The sequence below is a fragment of the Ceratotherium simum genome, chromosome 37 (genome assembly GCF_057802395.1).
Source record: "Ceratotherium simum simum isolate JZ-2026a chromosome 37, ASM5780239v1, whole genome shotgun sequence".
In the NCBI taxonomy this organism is placed as follows: domain Eukaryota; kingdom Metazoa; phylum Chordata; class Mammalia; order Perissodactyla; family Rhinocerotidae; genus Ceratotherium; species Ceratotherium simum.
In genome coordinates this window covers 11,749,753-11,776,168 of record NC_141936.1, presented here as the reverse complement: position 1 = coordinate 11,776,168, position 26,416 = coordinate 11,749,753, and the positions used below count along the sequence as shown (strand labels likewise).

Below are 26,416 nucleotides of genomic sequence, written 5' to 3'. Positions count from 1 at the left end.
GGAATCCATGGAGCAACTAATGGACAGTGTTGAACATGAATTAAATAAGTTGTTAATCACCATCTTATACCTGTCTCTCCAGGAACATATTCAGAAAGAACTTGCCAATATGTTTCTCGAGCTCCTTGTCTAGGATATTTTGAGGCTGAAAAGGAAAGCCTAGAACATAGTGTTTCAAATCCCATGTCCTAATGCTTCAATATCTCCTAAGACAGCTACATTATAGTGTCAGACTAGCTATATTATAGTGTCAGTTGGATTTGCCTAAAAACAAAGAGAAACCTTAGCACTACCAAAACTATTAAGTTGAAAGAAATTGCAAGGCTCATTAATTTTTCAGAGAAAAGGAGAAAGAAAAAGTTTTGCAAGTCCTCTCATGGTAGCCCATTATGGAGAAAAAGGCAATTTATAAAAGGGAATCTTGAATCATAATATAACAGAGTCTGACCTTTAAAAGAAAGAATTGAATAATCAGTCTGGAAAATAATTTTTCGTAATAGATTCTCCCAGCTGCACAGAAGTTCCTTGGTTGCTGGCCCATCAAATACCGGTATGGGCTTATCTTAATAGAGTGGCATTGAAGCTGCTATTTAAATGCTGGGGGAAGATGTTCTTCCACAATGAGGCAGAGGAATCTGATTCTTCGGTGTGGCACGGAGCACACGCTTACAAGACAAAGTGAGACACAGCCACATGACCTGGAGCTGCAGACCCAGAAACGCACCACAATCCCTGGGTTACTGGCAAATCCCAAATTCTGGCCTTCAAAGGCTTCTTCTCTTTGTGATGTGGGGATTTTAGTTGAATCATACTGAAATGCCTACAAAACATCAATTCCCAAGGAAAAGCACAAGAGACTCCATGAAGGGAGTTGTGGGCATTGGCTTAGACCAGGGTAGGCCCAGCTTGGAAAACTTGGCCCTAAGAGTTGGCCAACCTTGTCACACACAGAAAGGTCCATCCTGCCTGCTTCAAATCTCCTTATTTCTTTAGTTCTCAAACTGCTTTTCCCTCACAACCTCGTTTCCCTCAGCAAACAACCAAAAACGGTGATTACCAGACACAAAGACAATAAAAGGAAACAATTATAATAGAGAAATGGAAGATGGAGGAGGCAAATTCAGGGGAATTTCATCTCCTTGAAATGCATGTGTACTTAAGAGCCATGTTAATTTTATTTCACAAGGAAATTCAAAAAATTTGCATGAAAATATACCTCAGGGACCGGCCCGGTGGCACAAGCAGTTAAGCTTGCGCACTCTGCTGTGGCAGCCCGGGGTTTGCCGGTTCGGATCCCAGGCGCACACCGACGAACGGCTTATCAAGCCATGCTGTGGTGGCGTCCCATATAGAGTAGAGGAAGATGGGCATGGATGTTAGCCCAGGACCAGTCTTCCTCAGCAAAAAAGAGGAGGATTGGCAGATGTTAGCTTAGGGCCGATCTTCCTCACAAAAAAAAAAAAGAAAGAAAGAAAAGAAAATATACTTCAAAGAACTGGCTGCTTTGTCTTGATAACCCAACCACAACCCTGGCTGGCCATGACAAACTGAGCACAGACAAGGAGGGCTCCCCACAGGGGCAGGAGCAGAAAAAGTGTTGAATTTGGAGTTGAACAATTTGAGGTGAAGCCCTGCTCTGCCTGTCTAAGCCATGAGCTCTGAAGTACAACTCAATCTTACTACCTGCTATATTGTTATGGGTTGAATTGTGTTCTCTCCACACAAATTCATATGTTGAAGTCCCAATCCCAAGCATCCAGTATGTCAGAATGTGACCTTATTTGGAAATAGGGTCATTGCAGATGTAATTAGTGAAGATGAGGTCCTAATTCAATACGACTGGTGTGCTTATAAAAGGGGGAAATTTTGGAGACAGACACACACATGCGCACACACACAGAACGCAGCCACATGAACATGAAGACAGAGCAAGATGATGGTGCAGAAGCCAAAGAACACTAAAGATGATGGTCAGAAAACCACCAGAGGGCATTGAGCAGATTTTCACTCACAGCCTCAGAAGGAAACAACCCTGTCAACACCTTGATCTCGGCCTTCTAGCTTCCAGAACTGTGAGGCCACAGTTGTTTAAATCACCCAGTTTGTGGCACTTTGTTACAGCAGCCCTAGCAAACTGATACACTTACATACCTGGTGGAGTTGTTCACAGTCACCATTTTGTTCATTAAACAAGCATTTACGAGTGTCTCAGCCACTGAGATGGGCTCTGTCGATGCAGAGAGGATCAATCCATAGTTCTCACCTTCTTGGACTGTGTAGTCTCCTGCAGTAGCACTAGTCAGATCTGGCTATTGAGCACTTGATGTACTGTAGAGTGTAAAATATATATTAAATATCAAAGATAACAAAGACTGTATATAAGAATGTGAAGTATCTCATTAATGCATTACGTATTGATTATGTGTTGAAATGATAATATTTTGGGTATTTGGGTTAAATAAAGTATATTATGAAAATTAATTTCTCTGTTTTGTTTAACTTTTTTAATTTGGCTGCTAGAAAACTTTAAATTACACATGTGGCTGGCAATATAGATCTATAGGACAGTAATGCTCTAGGAACTCTCAGGTCAGGGGTGAGGAAGACTTAGAAGCAAATAATAGCCTCGTGTCAAGACAGTGGTTGAGGTGTCTTCAGAAGTCTGTAGGGGCCTGGAAGAAGGAGCCAAATCAGCAAAGGAGGGGGGCATTGTATGACATAGGAGCAGGGCATGCCAATGCCCAGAGTCTGGCCCTTTTGCGGAATTGCAAGGAAATTTTTTGGCTATCCAACAGGTCCCTGCAGAGGAGGGAGAGGTGAAAATGAAAACCCCAAACTGGCGGCATTAACTGAACACTTGCAAGGCACCAGACCTGGGCTAAGTGCTTCACATATATTCACTTGTTTAATTCTCACTGCAGCTCTATGAGTTAGGCACCTATTCTCATTTTACAGATAAGGAAATTGAGGGCCGAGATGTTAAGTTCTTTGCCCAGGGCAATACTGAATAAGAATTTAAACCAGACCCTGGAATGGCAGGTGGGAGCCAGCCTGCTAGGAAGCTTGTTTATCATGCTAACGTATAAAATTAACGGCGAAGGACGTTAATTAGTTTCTCTTGCAGACAATGAGGAGACCACAAAAAGATTTTAAGCAGAAGTCAGGCACAATCAAATTTGAGTTTTAGAACAGTAGGGCCTCTGGTCTTGAAGAGTGTTGTGGTGGAGATTCTGTGTTCAGACAAGAAACTATTCTCTTTCCTTGCCTGGAAATAGAAGAGTAGTCCCGAGAACTTCCTGTTACTATGGCCTATGGGGGATGTAGTGCTCTCAGGAGGCATTTTGCAGACAAAAGACCAATGTCACACGTCCAGAAGGGATTTGAGGGCACAGAGCTTGTCTGACTGAAGCCAAATTGTGGGTGATGCAGGGCTCTTTCCTCCTTTCTTTGGGAGCTGCTATTCTTTCACATTGGCCCCCTCCTGCCATGACACCTCTGGGCGTGGAAAATGCTTGTGTCAATGGCAGGATTGAGATAGAAGAAGAAATAAATAAGACTTCGGCCTCAGAGGTCCATCTCAGGAAATGAAAGCGATGCCAGGTTTTACCCTCACATTCCAGGGCTTTCTGGCATCCCTGGGGTCAACCAGAACTGATTCTTCTTGCATTTTTCTGAGACTGCCTAATGTGAGGGATGCATCACACTTTTCCTTCAAGAGTAATAGAGAAGAAATGGCTCTAAGGAAACAATGATTTTGATTCCTTAAAATATAATTTTTCATACAATAGCACTTAGAATATGATGACTCAAAGCTCAGAGTTGTTTCAATTCTGAGTCTAAAATTTTGGCAACTTTAGATCACATGGCTCTTCTCCAAAATGCGATCTTAAGAGTTACTGATGGGCCCTCTAAGTTCGCCAGTGGTCCTCATGTGCCGACTTTTGGTCTGTGAAACATGTGGGGGAGGGAAAAGTCTCCAGCGTTTGACATTTCACGTGTCTGAAAATACATACATTAAGAACCAAGGTACTGGTAAAATTCATGGCTGCTATTTTAAGGTGAATTGTAGAAAAAGTTTCTACCCTGATAGAAAAATTATCTACCTTCTGGGAAGATAATTACACAAAAGCATCCCTCTTGGCTGATGGATTGCCAAAGGTACCTCTTCCTCTGGACTGACACCACTGCCCCAGGCCAAGGCACAATCTCTGCTGGAGGAGCATGCGCTGGTTTCCAATGCTGCCTGCCTAGTCTTCTCTAGCACGTGCTCTTGGGCAAGTCTCCACCCTGTGGGCAGTCACCCTCAGAATCTCACACACCACTCACATGGAGCTAACATGCTCATCAGATTATTTGGTAGTGGATCACTGCAAATCATAAACACATTCACAGATCTGAAAAATTATAAAATGCTAAACTTTAACTACAAACCGTAGCACTAAACATAATTGGTCATAATTGACTTCTTCTAGGATCTTGATGAGTTACTGAGCTTCTTAAGGTGATCCACAATAATCTAGTGTCTTGAAAATTTAAAAAAAATGGCAGCAAAGAGAAAATCACTACAGCTTGATGATCAGAAAATAATTTCCATTTCAATTATTTTGATAGCCATATTTCTATGAGAAGCAGGCAGTTAGTCACTTTAGGTTTTGGGGGGGGGTTATGGTTAGTAAGATCAAACATTGCTACTAATGGAAAGTAAAGATGTATGTGAATGGTGAGTATTTTGAAAGAAAAGGAATTTTATTACTTTCAAGGGCTCTGAATTCTAGAATTGCATTAACCATCTGTTGCTTAGTGGAGAACCTATTTTGATAAATAAAGAAGAATGGCTAGAAACCAGCACATCAAAGCCTCAATTTCAGTTGTACCAGCTTCTGCTTCTGCTGAAATTACATTACGTCTAGTAAATTGTTATTTTAATATGCGGAAGCAGTGTTTCCCAAGTAGACAAACACTTCAAATAACAAAATTATTCATCCTATTTATTTCCTTATTAAAAATAAGCATAAAACTTGAGCTTTTCAAGGCCAAACCCACAAATTCCTAATTAGTTTTATCTAAATTAATGAGGTTTTACTGTACTAATTTTGAAAAGTGCAATACTAAATTCTAGGAAAAGCCATTGCAATTAAAATGGAGAAAGGCAATAAGATAATTTGGCAAAAGTCTGAATTAAAAGTCTAATTCCATCTTAAGCCCCCTAATTAAAATGTTTTTATATCCATAATAGCATCTACATGAAGATAATCCAATTATGAACATAATGAAATTTATTATTAGATTTTGTTTGCTGTGCAAAATTGGAATCAGAACCACTATGTTCAGAGCTGTAATGAGCCTTGGTCTTGGTTGATCCCAAATTTACATTAAAAAGTAACCCTGGAGGGGGTCTGGCCTGGTGGCATAGTGGTTAAGTTCGCACGCTCCGCTTTGGCAGCCCGGGGTTCACAGGTTCGGATCCTGGGCAAGGACTTACGCACAGCTTATCAGGTTATGCTGTGGCAGGCATCCCACATATAAAGTAGAGAAAGATGGGCACAGATGTTAGCCCAGGGCCAATCTTTCTCAGCAAAAAGAGGAGGATTGGCAACAGATGTTAGCTCAGGGCTAATCTTCCTCACCAAAGAAAAAACAGAAAAAAAGTGACCCTGGAATGGAGTCGAGTCTTGGTTCTTCCTTGCAAGTGGGTGTTTCCTTAAATGTTTCTCTTAAGCTCTGCCCCCAAAAGACAAAGAATATTCTGGAATGGCAACCAAGGCCACATAATGACAGGTTTGAAATCAAGCAGGTCCCATGTAGCATCATGTTTTATTTCACAAATCTTATAACGTTTTCAAATGACCCAGCTTCAGTCTAATATGTATGTTGAGATAAGAGGATTAAAACATTTTTATTAAGAAAATAGTTGTTAAATGAAGGTATAGACATGAAAGTATGGATAATTATTGATAATTTATTATGAAGGGATTGAAGATATGTGCAATACTTCAGTAATTCCATCTTCAGATCACATTAGTACCTTCTTACAGTATCCTCCAAGCCAAGCTATTGAAAACTTAGTAGGAATTGAAAACGTTTTTAAGTAAAAGCCATACATTTCCAAGTAAAAACTATTCAGATTATTTTTGAATGACTGATTTTAGGTGCAGAAGCAAAACCCAAGATAATCTTACCAGTACATTCCAAAAGAAACATTTTCCCCAAATCTCTTTGTGAATGTCAGCTTTGCTCAAGTGTAAAAGAACAGGTCTTAGATTCATTTTCAACAAATATAATTTATTTGTGAATGTTCAAAATAAGATGGTTTAGATATTTCTTTCTCTTAGCAAGTGGCTTTTCTTTATTCAGTTATTTTTCTTTCAAAGCTTGGGTTTATGCATCATACATAGTTCTCTTCTGGTGATTATTATCAGCTGGAACCTCTTCAGAAGGAGCAGCCAAAGTTCTTAAGTCGAACAATGTATCCCATAAAATTACTCCAAAAGCCAAATCTTGGCAGCTAACAGGAAAGTTTCTTGAGGATCAATAAGAATTAGACATTTATGGGAATCTTCACCTTTACTCCAGTTTAGTCTAGGGTATATCTAGGAGATGAGAATATAGCACACATTTTCGGAATGCTTAAGAAATAATAAGCTATAAAGAATTAAATTAAAAAGTCATCATGTCCGATCTGACTGAAAAATGATAATAATAAATAAGAGTAATTTAGGATAATCTGTGGTGTTTGAAAATCTTGTCGAATTTTCTGTCAATAGATCATGAACCAAAATATGTGATCCCAGATTCAGAGCATATATGATCTTCCCTGCCAAAATCAGAGGCAGTCTGGAATGTAGTCATACAAATAATTAAATAGTTGAAGGAGGAAAAGAGGAAGAGGAGGAAAGGAAAAGTAGAAAAAAGCAGAAGAGGAGACAAAAGAAAAAAATTATTTCTGAAGTATAAATTTAGGGAAAAACCAGTCAAATTCATATGCTTCATACTGTCAGAAAATAAAAATGCCCTCCCCTTCACTCTCTCTTTCTCTGTTGTTTTTCAATGACAGAAATAAACAGAAACAAATGTACAAGAATTCTGCAATCTACTAAATGCAGGTGTCTTAAAATACATCATCTGTCTACTTCCTTGGAATAACATTGGTTCTATTTCCATCATATAGCTTATATCAAACATTATTCTTCCTGCTGGAATACCTTCCTGCTGGAAGGTAAGAGATGATGTTTTTCTTCAGTAAAAAGTCATTTGCTCATCTTTAAAGAAAGTGGGCAAGAGAGTCTCTAGAGTTCCTTCCGGGGTTCCAGGATTCTGTGCTAGAAGTGCCAAATCAAAATCCTTCTATGTCTCTATCCCTCCATTCATCCTTCTAACAGAAACTTATTGAGTTCCTCCAGGTTCCCGGTCCTGTGATAGGAGCTGGGAATAAAACGTGATCAAAAGGGACAAAATCTCCATCTTAAAGACACTTACACCCCCTAAACAGATATTTCCATAATTATGCAAATATATAATTGAAAACTGCAATGAATGACATGAAGGGAAATTACAGGATGCTATGGAATCCTGTAATAGAAGGATTTGATTCAGAGTTTTAACATGTCCTGAAGGGGAGGAAAAAAGCATCTTGGTTCTGTAGGGGTACAGAGAGGATTTTGTCCATTGACCACCGAAATCTCATATTATGTTACTTGTGCTCAAATAAAATGTCTTGGGCCTTTGTTTGCTTTTAAAACTCCTTATATTCCTATCAAAAATACTTCAAAAATGAATAGGAAAGGATGTTTATTTATAGAGGTTTAGTATGCTCATTTAAAATAAGCTAGAGGGTTTTAAGAGTAACGGAAAGAAAAAATCCAAAAGAGGTGAATCTTGTCTACACAGAGCAACAGCCCTGGACCAGAAGTCCGAGAGTTCTAGTCTCCAGCAAACACATCCTAGCTGTGCTGCGTAGGCCAAGTTAGGTAACCTCTCTGAACCTCAGTTTCCTCATCTCTAAAGTAACTGCCACACCTACCTACAGGATCCTTCCGAGGGGCATATGAGTTAATGTACATGGAAGTGCCTTGTGACTACCAGCATAGAAAGCATAGTATAGAAAGAGAGAGAACAAAGCATTAAAAATAATAATGCAAGTCTGAATCATCCCTCTGAGTGGAATTAGTATTGGCTGTCCCAAAAGACTTCATTAGCTATTTGAAAGATGTCGTTGTGTATTTATCTTTAAATTGCTTACTAATCATCTCAAGCAAAAGCTCACACCAATATTATCAGAGCCAATTATTTAGCATATCACACTTAGTTCTCTGACAAAATACCAGCAAATACTTTCTGCAATAAAAATGGGCACTTGGGATTCAACTTTTACTGAGAGAGGAAAATGGCATTGTTTTGAAATATATTCTGGCTGGGTTCTTTCTTTCTTCCCCACCCCTTTAGAAGAATATTCAAGGACGATGGCGTGAAACTGAAATTGAGAAAAGTTCGACTGGAGAGAAAATGTCTTTTTCATCGGGGGAGTTAGGTAGTAATTCTTACCTGAGCTCATCTCCTTAGCAGGCACCATATTTTCACTTCAGAGACCTTTATATTTGTTGCTGATTCCATGAAGGGCATTGCTCAAGACACACAGGCTCCATGGCCACCTGCCTCACCTGATTAATGGGGCTGTTCTGAGAAATCATGGCCTGGAGGAGACATTTTTAACCAGTCCTGTCAGAAGGAATCATTTGGTGTTTACCTTCCAGCCTTTCAGTGCAGGTTCTCCCAAGACTTATGTGAGAGTTTATAAATAGCAATCATTTGCAAAATGTCCTGGAAGACTCTCCTCTGAAATAAGTCCACCCCACTAAATAACTATTTCAACTGTTGACCTGTTATCATCTCAGTTAAGGAGCAGTAACTAAATATAAATTGAGCATTAGAAAACAAAAAAAGATTTTTTTAAATACATTCAAGGAATGGGTTCTTTACGACCAAGTTTTAACCTATTTTTAAGTGGAATTCCCTATTGACTCAATTTGATCTCTTTTGTCCTTCAAGTTTCCATTACTTGAAAAAGGAAAGACATATAAAGTATGAAACTCCTCAGCTTTATTAATGCAAACATATTTTTTTATTAAAGAATGAATGCATTTATGCTAGAATAGTTTACATGTGTTTTAAAGCAGCAAGCATATCTCCAAGAGGTGAATTCTCCTCAATATGACTCCACGCTGATTCTACATGCCTTAAAACTGGACTCACACACGGGGGCACACGTACACACACACAAACGCATACATGGACACACAGATACACAGACCAAAACGCCAACACCATTGCTCTCTGGATTCGATTAGCTCTCATTTAAGGCTTCTGTAAGGTGCCCCAGTGCCCCTAACATTACCAGGATTAAAAACAGACTTTAACGAAGGAGCAGCATTACCTGGAAAACTAGTCATCTGCTCTCGGCCTTAAATGTATGTATTTTAACCAATACTTTCAATTTCATTTAACGTTGACTCTTTGCGTTGATGATATTTAAATAACCATGAAACTGAGAAATCTCAGGCTCTCTTAGTGAGAACTTCTCATTAGAAACAGTAAACAAACTGGAACTCTGACCCTAGAGATCACAATTTTAAATTAACAAGGTCAGATTTCCCTTTAGATTAAGATGGACATGGTTTCTCTAGATAAGCCAAGTTTATACATCTCATTCCCTATTTGAGTGCAATGTTGAGTGATGGGGGCAAGGCTTCCTTGGTGATACCAAATCAGATTTGAAGCTTGCCAGGAAAGATTCATCAGAAAGGATCATCCACTAAATAAGTTACCATAAATCAGAGTTGATGAAAGGACGGCCTCCATGGATTTTGTTCACTCGCTGATAACTCATTCCATTTTTCCAAGGTTTCTGTTGTGGTGGTTGTTTTAAACTCCTACTTTGTCTGGTGGTGTATTTCATTTGCTTGGTGATTTTCTTCCCTTTTGGTGTCCTGCAGTGTATGTTGAGAATCCATCCCCGTAGGGATGTTGGCATGGCTTGGAAAGGGGGAAGAGGGTGGATGCGGTGGAGAAGGGAAGGGGTTATTAGTAGTTGCAAGTATTCTAAGAAAGTAGATGAAGTGAATACAATAAGAGGGTACTACTTGATATATTCATGTAAATAAAAGCATTATCTTTAACTGTGAATTAACTGCCAACTTTCAGGTTGTTAGTTGTAAAGCTCGATAAAGGCTGTGCTGATTTGCTTACTGAGGAGACAGTCTGAACCATGCCGTGGGAGAGGAGCTCTCAGGATCAGCCTGAGGTGTTCCTTTAGCCCTGAGGCCTCCGTGCCAGCATCAGCACGCTCTGCCTACACCCATGACTAGGGATCCTAGAGGTGCATCTAACATTCTTGTTGGGTTTCATAAGGCAAATTGGAATGGTTCATCAAATAACAGCCGCAGTGGATTTGCCTGAGTAGTAAAAATTGGCATGGAGATCTCCTACGGGAGGCACTGGGAAATGAGAAAAAAAAAAAAAAAAAGACAGAGAATCTAGAACTTTCCTCCCCATCCACACTCCCACCCTCCTCACAGTCACAGCAGCAGAAGAATTCAATGTAATGTAATTATTTTAATAATACATTTCTTTAGATTTAGAATTGCTCTTCTGAATTTAAAAGCTTGATCAGCCAATAGTTTGGCAGTCTTTTCATCCTAAATTTGAATCATTGCTTATTCATCTATCATCTGGAATTCCTTGACCAATGCTGCCTTTGCTGAAGCATCTTAAGTTCATTCAACCATCATCAGATTCCAATTCCTGGGAAACCTCTTCGGAGGAGCTGTTCCTGTGGATCCGGCCATCACTCTTCATACTGTGGAAAGTCTTCTTGAAGGCCTCCATCATGGCATGGGCCAACTTCTTGGCCTCGAGCTTGCTCTCGCACTCGACAGCGTGGCAGTCCATCTGGTAGGACAGGTCATCATTGATCTCCCTGTAAACCCAGGCAAAGATGTTGGGGCTCACGTTGTGGTCGGCCGTGCAGTAAGCGATGCGGGCCACCTGGAAGGTATCCATGTGCACCGTTGCCTCACCTTTGTGGTCAAGGTGATGGAGCCACACTTGGAATGGTCGGATCTCCAGGAGAGCGTTGGCTGGAAAGACATCTTCTCGCGCTAGTGTGTGCTTCTTCCAGAGCTCGATGACTGGCTTTTCTGTGCAGCCTGACAAAAACTGCATGCCTGTGGTAGGAACTTTACCCAGATAGGTAACCTGCAGAGAGAAGAGAGGAAGAGAGAGGGAGAGAGGTCAACAGTAGGCTCTTCATTCTAGTTGTTCATTCAGATGTTCTCAAATAGTCATGGTGTCACCCTGGAAGGGTGGAAAGACTTCTTTCTTGCTGGCTACAGGAATAACTGTCATCAGAATTTCTACCTTTTCTCCCTAACAAGTTGCCCACTGGGCAAGGGATTGAAATTCTTTAAATAGAGTTGGATTTTAAAAATCTATTTTCTAGAGAACTACTCTCTCTCTCCCTATCCCTCTTTTAAATTCAAATTAGAATGACTGATTATGGCATTAATTTGGCATCTTTTGGAAATCATAAAGCCATTTGAAGTTTATTTTCAACCAAACACACCCAGAATTTAATGATAGGAAGGAGTCAAAAGGATGCTGCACCTAAAAAACAAAATTCTTATTAAACTTATCTCTTAGTCGGCTCTCTTTCCAAATCTCTCAATATTTTATTTCACTTAAGCTGCTTGCTTCTAGCAAATGCCACAGATGTGAAAACTATTCTACTTAAATTATGGCCTAAAACATGATTGTTTTCCCTTCAAGACAATTTTTAAAAACACAGCAATGCCCAATTGTTTTGCAACCTAAATAATTTTTGAACTGAAGAGCATGTGGTTATAGTGACAATATATGAAAGATATACAGATGGGTTAAGACTAGAATGCTAGCTTATCAAATAGCTAGATGGGCAGCACTGAAACTAAGAAAAATAATCCCAAGTGTGTCTTTTTTAAAACTTGCTTATGATATACCAAAAAAGGATTTTCATTCTTCCATTGTTTTTTTTTCATTCATCAAAATGGATAGAACATCTACCATTGGGGCACAGACACTATGGAAATGCATAAAACTAAAGAAATCACATAAAATAGTATATGATTAGGTTCAAAATTAGTGGCACAGACATAAATACTATGACCTTGAGGAGGAAAAGACCAGAAAAAGGTCCATGGAAATGGTGACATAGGTCACATATAAAAAATTGAGAACACAGAAGTTAAGAACTGTTCCATCCTTTCATGCTTTGTTTATCTCTTAAACAAGAGTTAACTGGATAGTCCCTTTAAAAATATAACTTCTTAGAAAAGAGACACAAGTGCTGCACATTCTAGAAATATTTGTTGGGAACCTATTATACACAATGGCAATGTGCCAGGTGGGCATGGGGGAGGGGGAGGGAAAAGACGGAGAAGTCAAAAAATCAATAGGAAGGAAGTAATTGGATAATTGTTCAGAGCATGGTCTTTGGGGCAGGTGAAGTAGAGATTTAAATCCTAGCTCCACAGTGCACCAGGTGGGTGGTTCTGGACACATCGCTAACCCTCTACAAGTGCAGAGATATAATTATGATGTTAGCAGAGTGTGAAAAGGGCAGGCAAAGGGTATCCCAAAGTACCCTGAGCATTTAGTGGAAGGAGTGATGGCGCCCTGCCGATGGAAGGCCTCTGGGAGGAGAGTCATTGGATTTCAAGGAATTGAAACCTCAAAAGCCAGGTAGGAGCCCAGCAAGTCAAGATGATGAGAGGCAGAGAGAGCAGAAAGGCAGGGCTGCAGTGGGAAAGCACCCTACCTGCCTGGGCAAATAGGCCACTTTGGTCTGACCACACATTGGGCCGTGGCATAAGACAGCCCCAGAGAGGAGAGAGAGTCTGTGACCACTGGATGAAATAGACTGAACTTTGGGGCTGGCCCTGCATGCAGTCTGGGGAGTAGGACCTTCTCTGCTCTTGATGGAATGTCACTGAAGGTCTATGGTCCACAGAGTGCTGAGTTTGACCAAGGTCGTAAACTTGGAAAACTTGACTGATGCCAGGAAGAAAGACGGATGGGAAGGATGGACTAATAGCAGATGCTTGGGCAGGAAGTTGTTGCAACAACAAAGCCAGGAAGCAAGAGTGGCCTGAATTAGGAGTGGAGGTAGTGGGAAAGGACAGAAGGAGACAGACGGGAATGATGCTACAGAGCTAAACCTGACACCACTTGGCAATAGACTGAAGGGAAAATGTCTCAGGCAGACACTGTAAGTGCCTCTACTCTCCAAGGAGGGTGACCGGTTGAACAGCTCCTTGTCACTCTGGATTGGAGTCACATAATAAAGATGGATTTGTGAGAAAATGCATAACACAGAGTTCTCGATTTATAATACTTACTGAAAATGTGCTTTCTGTATATGACACTTTATGAGTACCCTTATTATTTTTTAACAGCTGTGTTATTTTTTTATTGAGGTGAAATCCACATCACATAAAATTTAACATTTTAAAATGTATGATTCAGTGGCATTTAGTAGTCAAAATGTTGTAGAACTATCAGCTCTGTCTACTTCCAAAACATTTTCATCACCCCTAAAGGAGACCCAGTACCCTTTAAGCACTCACTCTCCGTTGTCCACTCTTCCCAACCCCTGGCAACCACTAATCTGCTTTCTGTCTCTAAGGATTTACTACTCTGGATTTTCATATAACTGGAATCATATAACATGTGACCTTTTGTGTCTGGCTTCTTTCACTTTGCATAGTGATTTCAAGGTTCATCCAAGTTATACCATGTATCAATACTCCATTCCTTTACTATGACATCTTTGCTTTTGGAAGTTGAAAAGTAAATGGGAGAAACTAGTTTTCGTGCTTGAAGTAAAAGTGATTTTTTTCTTACTATCCACTGAAACTAGAAATGACGACGTTGATATTTGATAGAAAAATCCTTCTGGGGGAGGGAATCTCCTTTGATTTGCTCTAAGCTCACACACACAGATACAGAACTTTTAAAAAATTATACGGTGCCTTCTGTCACAATATAATTAAAGGATAAGTTTAAAGAACTTTATTAGAAGTTGTAGATGATTCATTCCACTGAAAAGTAATTTCATAGTGGTAAAACCCTGACACCTGAGAAAAAATGTATTCCTCTCTTATAAAGATTTATTACTTAAAACCTAAATATTTTATGGGAAATAAAGTTTTATTTTAGAAGTGTGCTTGAGAGAAGAATGGAGTAGAGATGAGTGGCTCAAAGAGTTTAATGAGACAATAATAAAAGCTACTTAATAATATGTAGATATTTATAAAAACAATTTTAAAACACTGGGGTAGAACATAATATGTAGATGTAATCTCTTGGTATTAAACTTATTATGAAAGCCGCTATGGAAAACAGTATGGAGATTCCTCAAAAAATCAACGATAGAACTACCATATCATCCAGCTATTCCACCGGTGGGTATTTATCCAAAGAACTTGAAAACACCAATTTGCAAAGGTACATGCACCCCTGTGTTCATTGCAGCGTTATTCACAATAGCCAAGACTTGGAAGCAACCTAAGTGCCCATCAAGGGACGAATGGCTAAAGAAGCTGTGGTATATATACACAATGGAATACTACTCAGCCATAAGAAACGATGAAATCCAGCCATTTGTGACAACATGGATGGACATTGAGGGTATAATGCAAAGTGAAATAAGTCAGAGGGAGAAGGTCAAATACCGTATGATTTCCTTCATTAAGTAGTAGATAATAACAACAATAAACAAACATAGGGACAGAGATTGGATTGGTGGTTACCAGAGGGGAAGGGGGGAGGGAGCAGGGTGAAAGGGATAATTCGGCACATGTGTGTGGTGATGGGTTGTAATTAGTATTTTGGTGGTGAACATGATGTAGTCCACGCAGAAATAGAAGTACAATGATGTACACCTGAAATTTTTACAATGTTATAAACCAATGTTACTGCAATAAACAAAATATTTAAAAAAAAAAAACTTATTATGAAAGTAATCTTTATTTAGTGGCCCAGTTTCACTAGTGTCACCTCAGTAGCACACTACACTTCAAGCATAAGGTCCCAAATCACCATTTACATACAGCCGAAGCCAAATCAAGCCACACAGACACAGAATAGTAATAACTAATATTTGTATCATACTTTAGGTAAAAAGTATTTTGTGCCTGTTAGATCCACTGACAACCCTGTGGATTGGGATGGAATATTATTATCACTAACCCATTTTAAAGACAAGAACTTTAGGTCAGATGGTGACATTGGAATACAGTTTATACGGCAAAGTGTTGGGATTTCAGGAACATTTTGAGGATTTGTGAGGAAAATTACATAGAAAAGACAGCCTAAAAAGACACCTGCTGAATTTCTGGACCATTTTGCTACTGCTTGAGAGCCATTTCCATTTGACTTCACTTTTCAGCCATTTATTCATTTTTCCCACCTTTGGACTATAAGAGAAATTTTGGATTTATATAAGCATCCTAGATACCGTGGGTCCTCCCAAAGAATGAACAGCATTCTTTTGTCTGGTGCTTTTTTAAATAACACCCTTTTCCATGCCAATATACGTGTAGGCATTTCTTTAAAAATTTATTCTTGTTTTATAACTGCGGAAAGAAAGATTCAGAAATGTTCTAAAATTCTCAGGTAAAATGGAGTACAAATAATAAAATAATATATACATGTAATATTTATATATTATATACTTAATATATAATATATATTATCTGTTTATAATATAATCTGTTTTTTAAAATTCAGAAAAGTATAATGTATTCAAAATAAATTCTAATCTCAAGAACTGCAGACTTTTGGCATCTTTCCAAAAGTTTTCTGTGAAAAGAGAATCATAAACATGTTCTACCGGTACTAATCCAGAATATTCCATTAGCTTCATCTTGTAAAGTACTACTAAGCCCACAGATGTAGGAGAGCTCAAAGTGGATTATGTGACGGCTCCTCTCCACTGTGATATTGACAAGGGCCAACACTCACACCAAATGTTCGCTGGGGCACCCACAATCTACGTCTGCTCTCAATTGGGATTTGCAATGGAGGTTAAAGAGGCTGCAGTGGACAGACAAGCTCTTCCTACAAGCACAGAATTAGCAGACATGAGCCTGAAATGCCAGAAAACGGCTGACTCTCTAGTCATAGCTGCTCCAGTCCTGCTGCTTGATAGTACTGGGTCTGCTCACCTTAGGCCTTGGCAGGGCTGAGTCTTTTTTTTGGTTAAAATGAGCTAACTCTGCCCAAACCTTCCTAAACTGCCCCAGTGATGAACTGCTCCCTGGTTCCTACAGGATCCAGTCAATACACAATATAGAGTTATAACTTGTGCCACTGAGTGATCATTGGGAAGTCAATGAAACTCTTCTTTTGTCACCTTTGTTGAGTTGCTAATGTTGTCTGAAATCCCATGAGATTACATAAATGCAAAGAAGTAATGTTAACAAGTTGGCACTTCTTAAAGAGATATAGAAAATGAATGACCTGAATACAGCTTTCCTAGAAATGAAATAAAAAGAATTATCTAAATACAGTTTCCCTAAAAATGGAATGCAAAATGAGAAAATGATGTACCAAGACAGCATCCCCTCAGAATGACCCCTTTAAATCAGCCTTGCTCTCTTCCATTGTGGCCTGTGCTCCAGAATCCTCATTTTGTGCACTTTCTCCTAATAAGTCAATTATTTACTACCTGCCTGCATATTTCCTAATTCTCCCATAAAGTTCTCTAGAGTCTGGCATTAACCCATACTGCTGACTATATAAGTCACCGAAAAAAACCTATTCAGGCTTTAAAAAAAAAAAGTGAATTTCTCTCTTTAATTTTTTACATACAGTTTAATAGAAATACGCCTTATGGCTCTGTTTTTCAAGGGAAATAGAGTAAAAACTTTTTAAAAATTGTCTCAAATACCAAAGTTTCAGTTATGCTGTGCATGTAGCCATGCCTGCTGTGGATACGGGGCCACAGAGTACATGTGTCTCAATAAACCCTGAAGTATAGGGCTTTATCCCTGTATCCTTCTATGTCAGTACTGTTACAGGGATTTACTCTAAATTTATGTAAAGAGATTCCTTCTTGCCACAGTCTTCCTCATGTGAGAGACTTCCTTTCACACCCCTCCGTGGGCACTTCCTCCCTATGAATAAGAACACAGGACTCAATGTACAAGTGCTTCCAGAGATCCCACCACCAACATAGCTGTACACGGATGTCAGGTCTGGTTAATGAGAATCTGGTTATCCTGCCCATCCATGAAAGAGGTGAATGTTTTCTAGATGAACAAGTTCCTTCCGAGCCTCACCCTTAAGAGCTGCAATCATCCAGAGCCACACGGTAGATGAGAAACACCGAGACACTAAATTGGTCACTAAATGTTCAAAGTGGTAGACAGATGTTTTTAAGCCGTCACCTCCCAGGGTGTTGGAACAAAGGGACTTGGAAGACGACAAGAAGAGTCTTCAGGAGGAGTAACAACTAGTTGGAAATATGCGGTAAACATAAGCATCTTTTCTATGGTTGCAAAAACAGGCATTGGGTAAGAAACATATTAGGAATGAATCAGTCTGAGAGAAGTAAACAAACAGAGCAAAAAAATGAAAGTTTTTCCCCGTGTATCATTCAATGGCATAAACTGATGCGCCAGACACAGACATTCGCAATGTGTGTGAATGGGCTTTGCCCAATCCCAGCTGAAGAAATTAGCTGAGAATATTCATGGCATATGAAAATACATAGAGGCCATGGAGCCAAGGGGCCCGCCAGAGTGTCTGCAGCATTAACAGTGTCAGATCAGGAGAGACCCGTGTCCTCAGAATCTCTCCTTCGTATCCATGAGTTTTCCAACACCACAGCCAGCTCTCCATTCATGAATCACCATTTCCTGCTCATCTGTGGCAAAAGAGACCCTGGTTGCCTGACGTGCGTCCTTCTGGCTGAACTAGCATCATTCTGTTCCTTCCTCTTGGTGGCCAGTCCATATTTCAGTCTGGCCTGAAAAACTCTTGTTTAGGACCCTGACTCACCTCCTAGAAAGTGGGATGGAAAGGGTAATGACAAGGGCCCCTAAACAAGGATGTGAGATGAGATGGATGATCACGTAAGAACCCAAGCACCTGGTTTCCTGGGAGTCTTCAACCTTCCAAGCTGGATAAACCCAGCTTCATAACTTCGCAAGCCCGGCTTTGGTTCAGTTTACTGTGGGGTTTCCCCAGGACGACACGTCAAGAACAGAGACTCTCCAGAGGCCTTTCTCAAGATATAAAAGGTCTTGGTGTTCTTTCATTGTCTGTGGGAGACTTCCTTTCCCCAGCTGACATAAAACAACATTATATGAACACAGGATGGAGAAAACTTAACTGCAAATCCTAATAGCTTTTGGGTTACAAGGCAGAAGATGAGAAAAAGAAGAGCAGCTCTTAACCCTGGGCCAAATACCAGAGTTAAGCTCTTCTGCTCTCACATTAATTCCCACCTGCACATTTCAGAGAAAGGGGAAAGGACAAAATCCTGAGATTTATGATCCCAGCTTGAATCTACTCCTTCCTTGCTGGTCACAGAGGAGTGAAAATCCACTAAGCACTTTGAAGAGTGGGGATGGATCCACATGCCAACTACATAATAATCCACAATGCAAAGACAAACATAATGCTAATTATGACCTTGAACCTATATAACATGGTTTAAGCCATAAAGAAGGTATTAAAGGATAACTGCTGTTCACAATGAAATATATGAAATTATTGTGAGAAGAATGGAAGGGATAAGCTTTGGGCTTGAAAATTAAATTTCTCCTACATTCATTTGATAATTGTTTATTGAGCAGCTACTAGGAACCAGGTATATTAGTGAACAAAACTGATAAAACTCTGTGCTTTTTTGGGGCTTACATTCCAAGGGCAGAGATGACACTTACCACCAAGTTTACAGAACTCAACATTACATAGGCAAGACTGGTCTTAGGGAGAAGAGCCTGCACATGCCTCCATGAGCACTTTCAATGAATCTGGAAAACTTCTCTTGGGTTCAAAAAGGTCTTTCCTCTCATGTGGCACAACTAGAACAAAAAATAATCTCCACTTGGAATTCATTGCTTGGATCAAGCTGTGTCCCATGAAGGCTCATTAGTCTACACTCACGGTGGCTTCCTATGACGCTGCTGTGGTAGAAGACCAGGCAGTTGAGGGGCTTTGGAAGAGTGCCAAGGAAGAGGGAGAGATGAGTGGGAGCTAGGAAGATATAGAGGTAGGAGACAAAGGCAGACTTTGCCTCCCAAACAAGATGGACCAGCAGCTAGAATGCCATCAATGACTTTACATTTGCCTCGGTGACTGGACGGGTGGGGTGCCCGGCCTCACTCAACACCTGTGTTTTCACTCTCAGGATGTTCCAGGCACAGAAAACTGATTTTCCTTCACTGAAATCTTGTAGAAAAATTATAAGTTGTTCTAAGCTGCCCAGCATCTATTCAACTTTTCTTTGGTCTCTTCTTTCTTTATTTTGAAGACCCAAACAGCAAGTTTTCCTGGTGTTTAAACTCAAAGAACTGATAATTATATTGCAATAAATTGCTGATGTTTCAAAGGTATATCATCAGCATTACAGGCTTTCTAGAGCTAAATGGGGCCATTCATGCCAACCTAACACCACCGCTTTGTTGCAGAGATGATGATTCTGATACCCAGACAGATGAGGAGACTTTCCCCAAATCACACAGCTAGTCCCTCAAAGAGCAAAATATGGAAGGCAAGTCCTCTACCCCAAGGCCAAGCCTCCTTCCACTACTCCAATTTCCTCCCCTAAAGAGGATCCATACTCTTGATTTTTCATTCTTATATCATCTACCTTCTCTCCGGTCATTTCTTCAAGTATTCACACTGAGACCAAGGCCGGATCAGGGATGTGGAAAGCCCTCTACCAGGGCTTGTTAAACATTCTGAAAGGGGTTTGAAGTCAGAGTTAAACTGCCCTCAACCTGAAATGTGTTTGCGTAGCCCAGGGATTTAAATTACGATGCTAGCATCCATAATTGAAAGAAGGAGACAAATGCATACTTAATATTCAGATATCACATTCCTAAAGGACTCTGAAATGGTGCTTTACAAATCAAACAATCCCTACTTCAAAGAATAATTCCAAAGAGCAAATATTAAACATGTGCTAAGTTGGCCCCAACGCCACTCTTATGAGTCATGTACCAACACGCCAGACAACATGTGATGCAGAATTGCTCTGGGAGCCAGAGGCCAGAGTTGGCAGGACTTTGCAGATCCCTCAACAAAGGCAGTTGAGAGCCTTGAAAGGGCAGCCTGAGAGGCCTGGGCTCAGCTCAGAGCAGACCTGGACATCCTTTCTGCTCCAGGGTCCTACTCCTCAGTCCCAGGCTTCTGTGGGTCATCCCTAAGAAGCCCAGATGATTCTGGATCAAAACTAGGGTTTTCTTCTTCAGAGTGAGTCTTAGGTACCATTCTGGGACCCATTTTTTGGCAGATAAACCTTATCCTCATCAGGGTAGGAGTGGCCCCAGGTGTCTTGTGGCTAGATGGGGATAAGGACCAATTGCTGCCATTCCCTGTGAGGCTTTCCTTCAAAGTCTTTTGCCTTACATATGTTTGGCCACACTTGGTCCACTGGCTGCCTAGGGTAAGCCTGTTCTAACTTTAACAGCACACTTTTGTTATCCCCAAAGGGGAGAGTGATGACCCAGAAAGGCTTACAGATTTACTCTTATTAGTACTATTGTTTTTAGTAGTAGCAACAGTGCTGACAGTAGAATGTAGATTTTCTTAAATGCATATCCACGGGGGTACATTGATGCACATACTTTCGTTTAGTGATATTTATTTATTTCAGTAACATTCCTAAGGTCACAAATATTGAGAATTTTTTTTTTATCGTTTAGCAGTTCTTGCCAAATATTTCCATGGACTATGTTAATAAAATCTATAAAATATCAGGCGGAGTCAAGATGGCCGCGTAGGCAGACTCTGAACTCACCTCCTCCCGCGGACACAGCCAATTTACAACTACTCGTGGAAAAATTACCCCTGAGACAGAACTGAAAACTGGATAAGAGGAACTCCTACAACAACGGACAATCCTAACTGGGGTAGAAGAGGTAGAGACTCCCTTCCGGAGAGGAAAAACGCCGCCTTCACAAGCCGCCAGCGTCACGGCCGCCGGGAGCAGTGCACAGGTACGCACCCTCCCTGGAGGCGCGGGGTCCTGAGCCGGGGAGCACCCCTGCTGTGGGCATTTTGTGGACCCAGCACAATCGACACCAGCGGCATAATATCTGACTTTGCCTGCTACTAAAGCATTGGGGAGCACCCCCAGAAAACCCGGTTCACAAAGAAACTAAAACTGGCTCTTAAAGGGCCCGCGCACAAACTCACCCATTCCAGAAAGCATCCTAAAATCACCAGAAAGAAAGGTGCACAGTGCTTCAGTGACAAGAGACTCACCTAATAGGCCCTGAGTGCATCTCGGTGAGGGGTGAGACCTCTCCAGGGACTGGGACATTGGCGGCGGCCATTGTTGTGGCCTGGTGTGAGCGTGCTGACACAGACGCCATTGGAGTTCTCCCTGAGGCCTGCTAGCCCAGGGTCTGCCCCACCCGCTAGAGCACCGATTTAATCCAGCTCAGCCAGGGCAGGCAGCCCACCCTAGAGACTGGCCCCACCCAACAACAAGCCCTCAGGCAACATGTGGGCCTGCATAGATTGGTGACTGGATTCTCGGCAGCCTGGCAACTGAGCCGACTTGAGTGGGGCATGGTGTGCACAAGGAGCGGGTGGAGAGTGTGGGGTGGTGGCGGAGTGTGTGGGGCTCCCGCCGTGGAGAGACTGGGTCCGCTTGGGGGTCGGGGCGCTAACACCGTGCAGGACTGTGTTGACTGTGTGTGTGGACCTGTGGGCAACAGGGCTTGTCAGCTGCAGAAGACTTGTGCTTCTCAAAGACCCACATAGGAGGTGTGCCCCACCTTCCAAAGCCTGAAACAATTGGGTGCTCCTGTGCCTGAGGCCAGCCCCACCCAGCTGCAATCCTCAGAGAGCTGACAAGAGACCTAATAGGCTAGAGGCTTACAGCAATTGTAAGGCCCTGAGCCTAACAACCTGCCATGCTGGGGGCCTACTCAGTTAAAAGAAATACTGCAACACAAATGTGGTATTAGAACTTACAGCCAACTGTGCTGGGGCTCCCCACACCTGATAAAGAGACTGAAGGGCCCACAACAACTACAAACAGCTGAGCATTACAACAGCTGGCCAGGAGCATAACTCAGCCTCCCTGGGTGCCTATAGGGAGAGCTAACAGGCCACAATAGAAGGACACACGTAGCCCACATAGGGGTCACCCCTGGAACATTGAGAACTGAGGGAAGCACACTGGAAACCTCCTAAGGCATCACTTACATAAGGTCACCTATCCAAGAGCAGGAGACGTAGCTGACCTACCTAATACGTAGACACAAGCACAGGGAAAGAGGCAAAATGAGGAGGCAAAAGAATACATTCCAAGTAAGGGAACAGGACAAAACACCCAGAAAAGGAACTAAGTGAAACAGAAATGAGCAACCTACCCGACAGAGTTCAAACTAAGAGTGTTAAGGATGCTCACTGATCGGGGAAGAAGAATAGATGAACTCAGTGAGAATGTCAACAAAGAAATGGAAGATATAAAAAAGAACCAATCAGAAATGAAGAATACAATACTGCAAATGAAAAATTCATTAGAGGGACTCAAAAGCAGAGTAGAGGATACAGAAGAACGGATCTGTGAGCTGGAAGAAAGACTAGAAGAAATTACCCAAGGTGAACAGGTAAAAGAGAAAAGAATTAAAAAGAGTGAGGACAGTCTAAGGGACCTCTGGGACAACATCAAGCACACTAACATCCGTGTTATAGGTGTCCCGGAAGGAGAAGAGCGAGACAAGGGGGCAGAGAATCTATTTCAAGAAATAATAGATGAAAACTTCCCTAACCTAAGGAAGGAAACAGACATCCAGGTACAGGAAGCACAGAGAGCCCCAAACAAGATAAACCCAAAGAGGCCCACACCAAGACACATCATAATCAAAATGTCCAGAATTAAAGATAAAGAGAGAATCCTAAAAGGGGCAAGAGAAAGTCAAGTTACATACAAAGGAAACCCCATAAGGCTATCAGCTGACTTCTCAGCAGAAACCTTACAGGCTAGAAGAGAATGGTACGATATGTTTAAAGTGCTAAAAGAAAAAAACTTACAGCCAAGAATACTCTACCCAGCAAGGTTATCATTCAAAATGGAAGGAGAGATCAAAATTTTCCCAGATAAGCAAATTTAAAGGAGTTTGTCACCAAGAAACCAGTGCTACGAGAAATGTTAAAGGGACTGATTTAAGGGGAAAAGAGAAGACCACAAATAGGAAAAATTATCTATTTCCATGATTAGAAGGTAATGGATACAAATGCACAAAAAAGAGGTTAGATATGATATCAAAAACATAAAAGGAGGGAGGAGGGGAGTTAAAGAGTACAGCTTTCACACAGAGGTCAAACTAAAGTGACCATCAATTCTGTATAGAAGAAGTAAGGAACAGAGAAGGACTACTACAACACTGAGGAGAAAAAAAAAAAAAAAGTTAAAAAATGACAGTAAGTACATACCTATCAATAGCTACTTTAAACGTCAATGGACTAAATGCTCCAATTAAAAGGCATAGGGTGGCTGACTGGATAAAAAAACAAGACCCATATATATGCTGCATACAAGAGACACACTTCAGACCTAAAGACACTCACAAACTGAAAGTGAAGGGATGGAAAAAGATACTCCACGCAAATGGCAATGAAAAGAAAGCTGGGGTAGCAGCACTCATATCAGACAAAAGAGACTTTAAAACAAAAACTGTAAAAACAGACAAAGAAGGGCATTACATAATGATCAAGGGAACAATCCAACAAGAGGATATAACACTTGTAAATATCTATGCACCCAATATAGGTGCACCTAAATATATAAAGCAATTATTAACAGACATAAAAAGAGAAATAGACAGTAACACAATAACAGTAGGGGACTTTAACACTCCACTTACACCAACAGATAGATCATCCAAACAGAAGATCAATAAGGAAACATTGGCCTTAAACGACACACTAGAACAGATGGACCTAGTAGATATATACAGAGCATTCCATCCAAAAACCGAAGAATACACATTCTTTTCAAATGCACATGGAACATTCTCCAGGATTGATCACATATTAGGCCACAAAACAAGTCTCCATAAATTTAAGAAGACTGAAATAATACCAAGCATCTTTTCTGACCACAACGGTATGAAACTAGAAATCAACTATAGGAAGAAAATCAGAAAAGCCACAAATACATGGAGATTAAACAAAATGCTACTGAACAACGACTGGGTTAACGAAGAAATCAAAGAAGAAATCAAAAAATACCTGGAGACAAATGAAAATGAAAATACGACATGCCAGAATTTATGGGATACAGGAAAAGTGGTTCTAAGAGGGAAGTTTATAGCGATACAGGCCTATCTCAACAAACAAGAAAAATCTCAAATAAACAATCTAACAATGCACCTAAAGGAACTGGAAAAAGAAGAACAAACAAAGCCCAAAATCAGTAGAAGAAGGGAAATAATAAAAATCAGAGCAGAAATTAATGAAATAGAGACCAAAAAATCAATAGAAAAAATTAATAAAACCAAGAGCTGGTTCTTTGAAAAGATTAACAAAATTGACAAACCTTTAGCTAGACTCACCAAGAAAAAAAGAGAGAAGGCACAAATAAGTAAAATCAGAAATGAAAGAGGAGAGGTTACAACAGACACCTCAGAAATACAAAAGATTATAAGAGAATACTATGAAAAGCTATATGCCAACCAATTCGACAATCTGGAAGAAATGGATAAATTCTTAGAATCATACAACCTTCCAAAACTGGATCAAGAAGAAGTAGAGAATTTGAATAGACCAATCACCAGTAAGGAGATCAAAACAGTAATCACAAACCTCCCCAAAAATAAAAGTCCAGGACCAGACGGCTTCCCTGGTGAATTCTACCAAACATTCAAAGAAGACTTAATACCTATCCTTCTCAAACTCTTCCAAAAATTGAGGAGGGCAGGAAGCTCCTAACTCATTCTACGAAGCTGACATTACCCTGATACCAAAACCAGAGAAGGACAACAAAAAAAGAAAATTACAGGCCAATATCACTGATGAACATCGATGCGAAAATCCTCAACAAAATACTAGCAAATCGCATACAACAATACGTTAAAAAGATTATACACCATGATCAAGTGGGATTTATTCCAGGTATGCAGGGATGGTTTAACATTCGCAAATCAATCAACGTAATACACCACATTAATAAAATGAAGAACAAAAATCACATGATCATCTCAATAGATGCAGAGAAAGCATTTGACAAGATCCAGCATCCATTTATGATAAAAACTCTGAATAAAATGGGTATAGAAGGAAAGTACCTCAACATAATAAAGACCATATATGAGAAACCCACAGCTAATATTATCCTCAATGGTGAAAAACTGAAAGCTATCCCTCTAAGAACAGGAACCAGACAAGGATGCCCACTGTCACCACTCCTATTTAACATAGTATTGGAAGTCCTAGCCAGAGCAATCAGGCAAGAGAAAGAAATAAAAGGGATCCAAATGGGAAAGGAAGAAGTGAAACTGTCACTATTTGCAGATGACATGATTTTATATAGAGAAAACCCTAAAGAATCCACCAGAAAACTTTTAGAAGTAATAAACGAATATAGTAAAGTTGCAGGATACAAAATCAACATACAAAAATCAGTTGCATTTCTGTACACTAACAACGAAGTAGCAGAAAGAGAAATTAAGAATACCATCCCATTTACAATTGCAACAAAAAGAATAAAATACCTAGGAATAAACTTAACCAAAGAGGTGAAAGATCTGTACACCGAAAACTATAAAACATTTCTGAAAGAAATTGAAGAAGACACAAAGAAATGGAAAGATATTCCATGCTCTTGGATTGGAAGAATTAACATAGTTAAGATGTCCATACTTCCTAAAGCCATCTATAGATTCAATGCAATCCCTATCAAAGTTCCAACAACATTTTTCACAGAAATAGAGCAAAGAATCCTAAAATTTATATGGAACAACAAAAGACCCCGAATAGCTAAAGGAATCCTGAGAAAAAAGAACAAAGCTGGAGGTATCACACTCCCTGATTTCAAAATATACTACAAAGCTATAGTAACCAAAACAGCATGGTACTGGCACAAAAACAGACACACAGATCAATGGAATAGAATCGAAAGCCCAGAAATAAACCC

At 40.3% G+C, this 26,416-nt stretch overlaps 1 protein-coding gene across 1 annotated transcript in view; it reads right to left on the bottom strand.

The window, feature by feature from the left end:
* Window positions 1–9,095: 9,095 nt before the first annotated feature.
* The window catches only part of PID1 (phosphotyrosine interaction domain containing 1), a 235,226-nt gene continuing 217,905 nt past the window's right edge, over window positions 9,096–26,416 (bottom strand). The window contains exon 3 of the mRNA XM_004427655.3: window positions 9,096–11,250. Coding sequence (XP_004427712.1) covers window positions 10,774–11,250 — 477 coding nt within the window. The 3' untranslated portion in view covers window positions 9,096–10,773. The remainder of the gene's footprint in view (window positions 11,251–26,416) is intronic.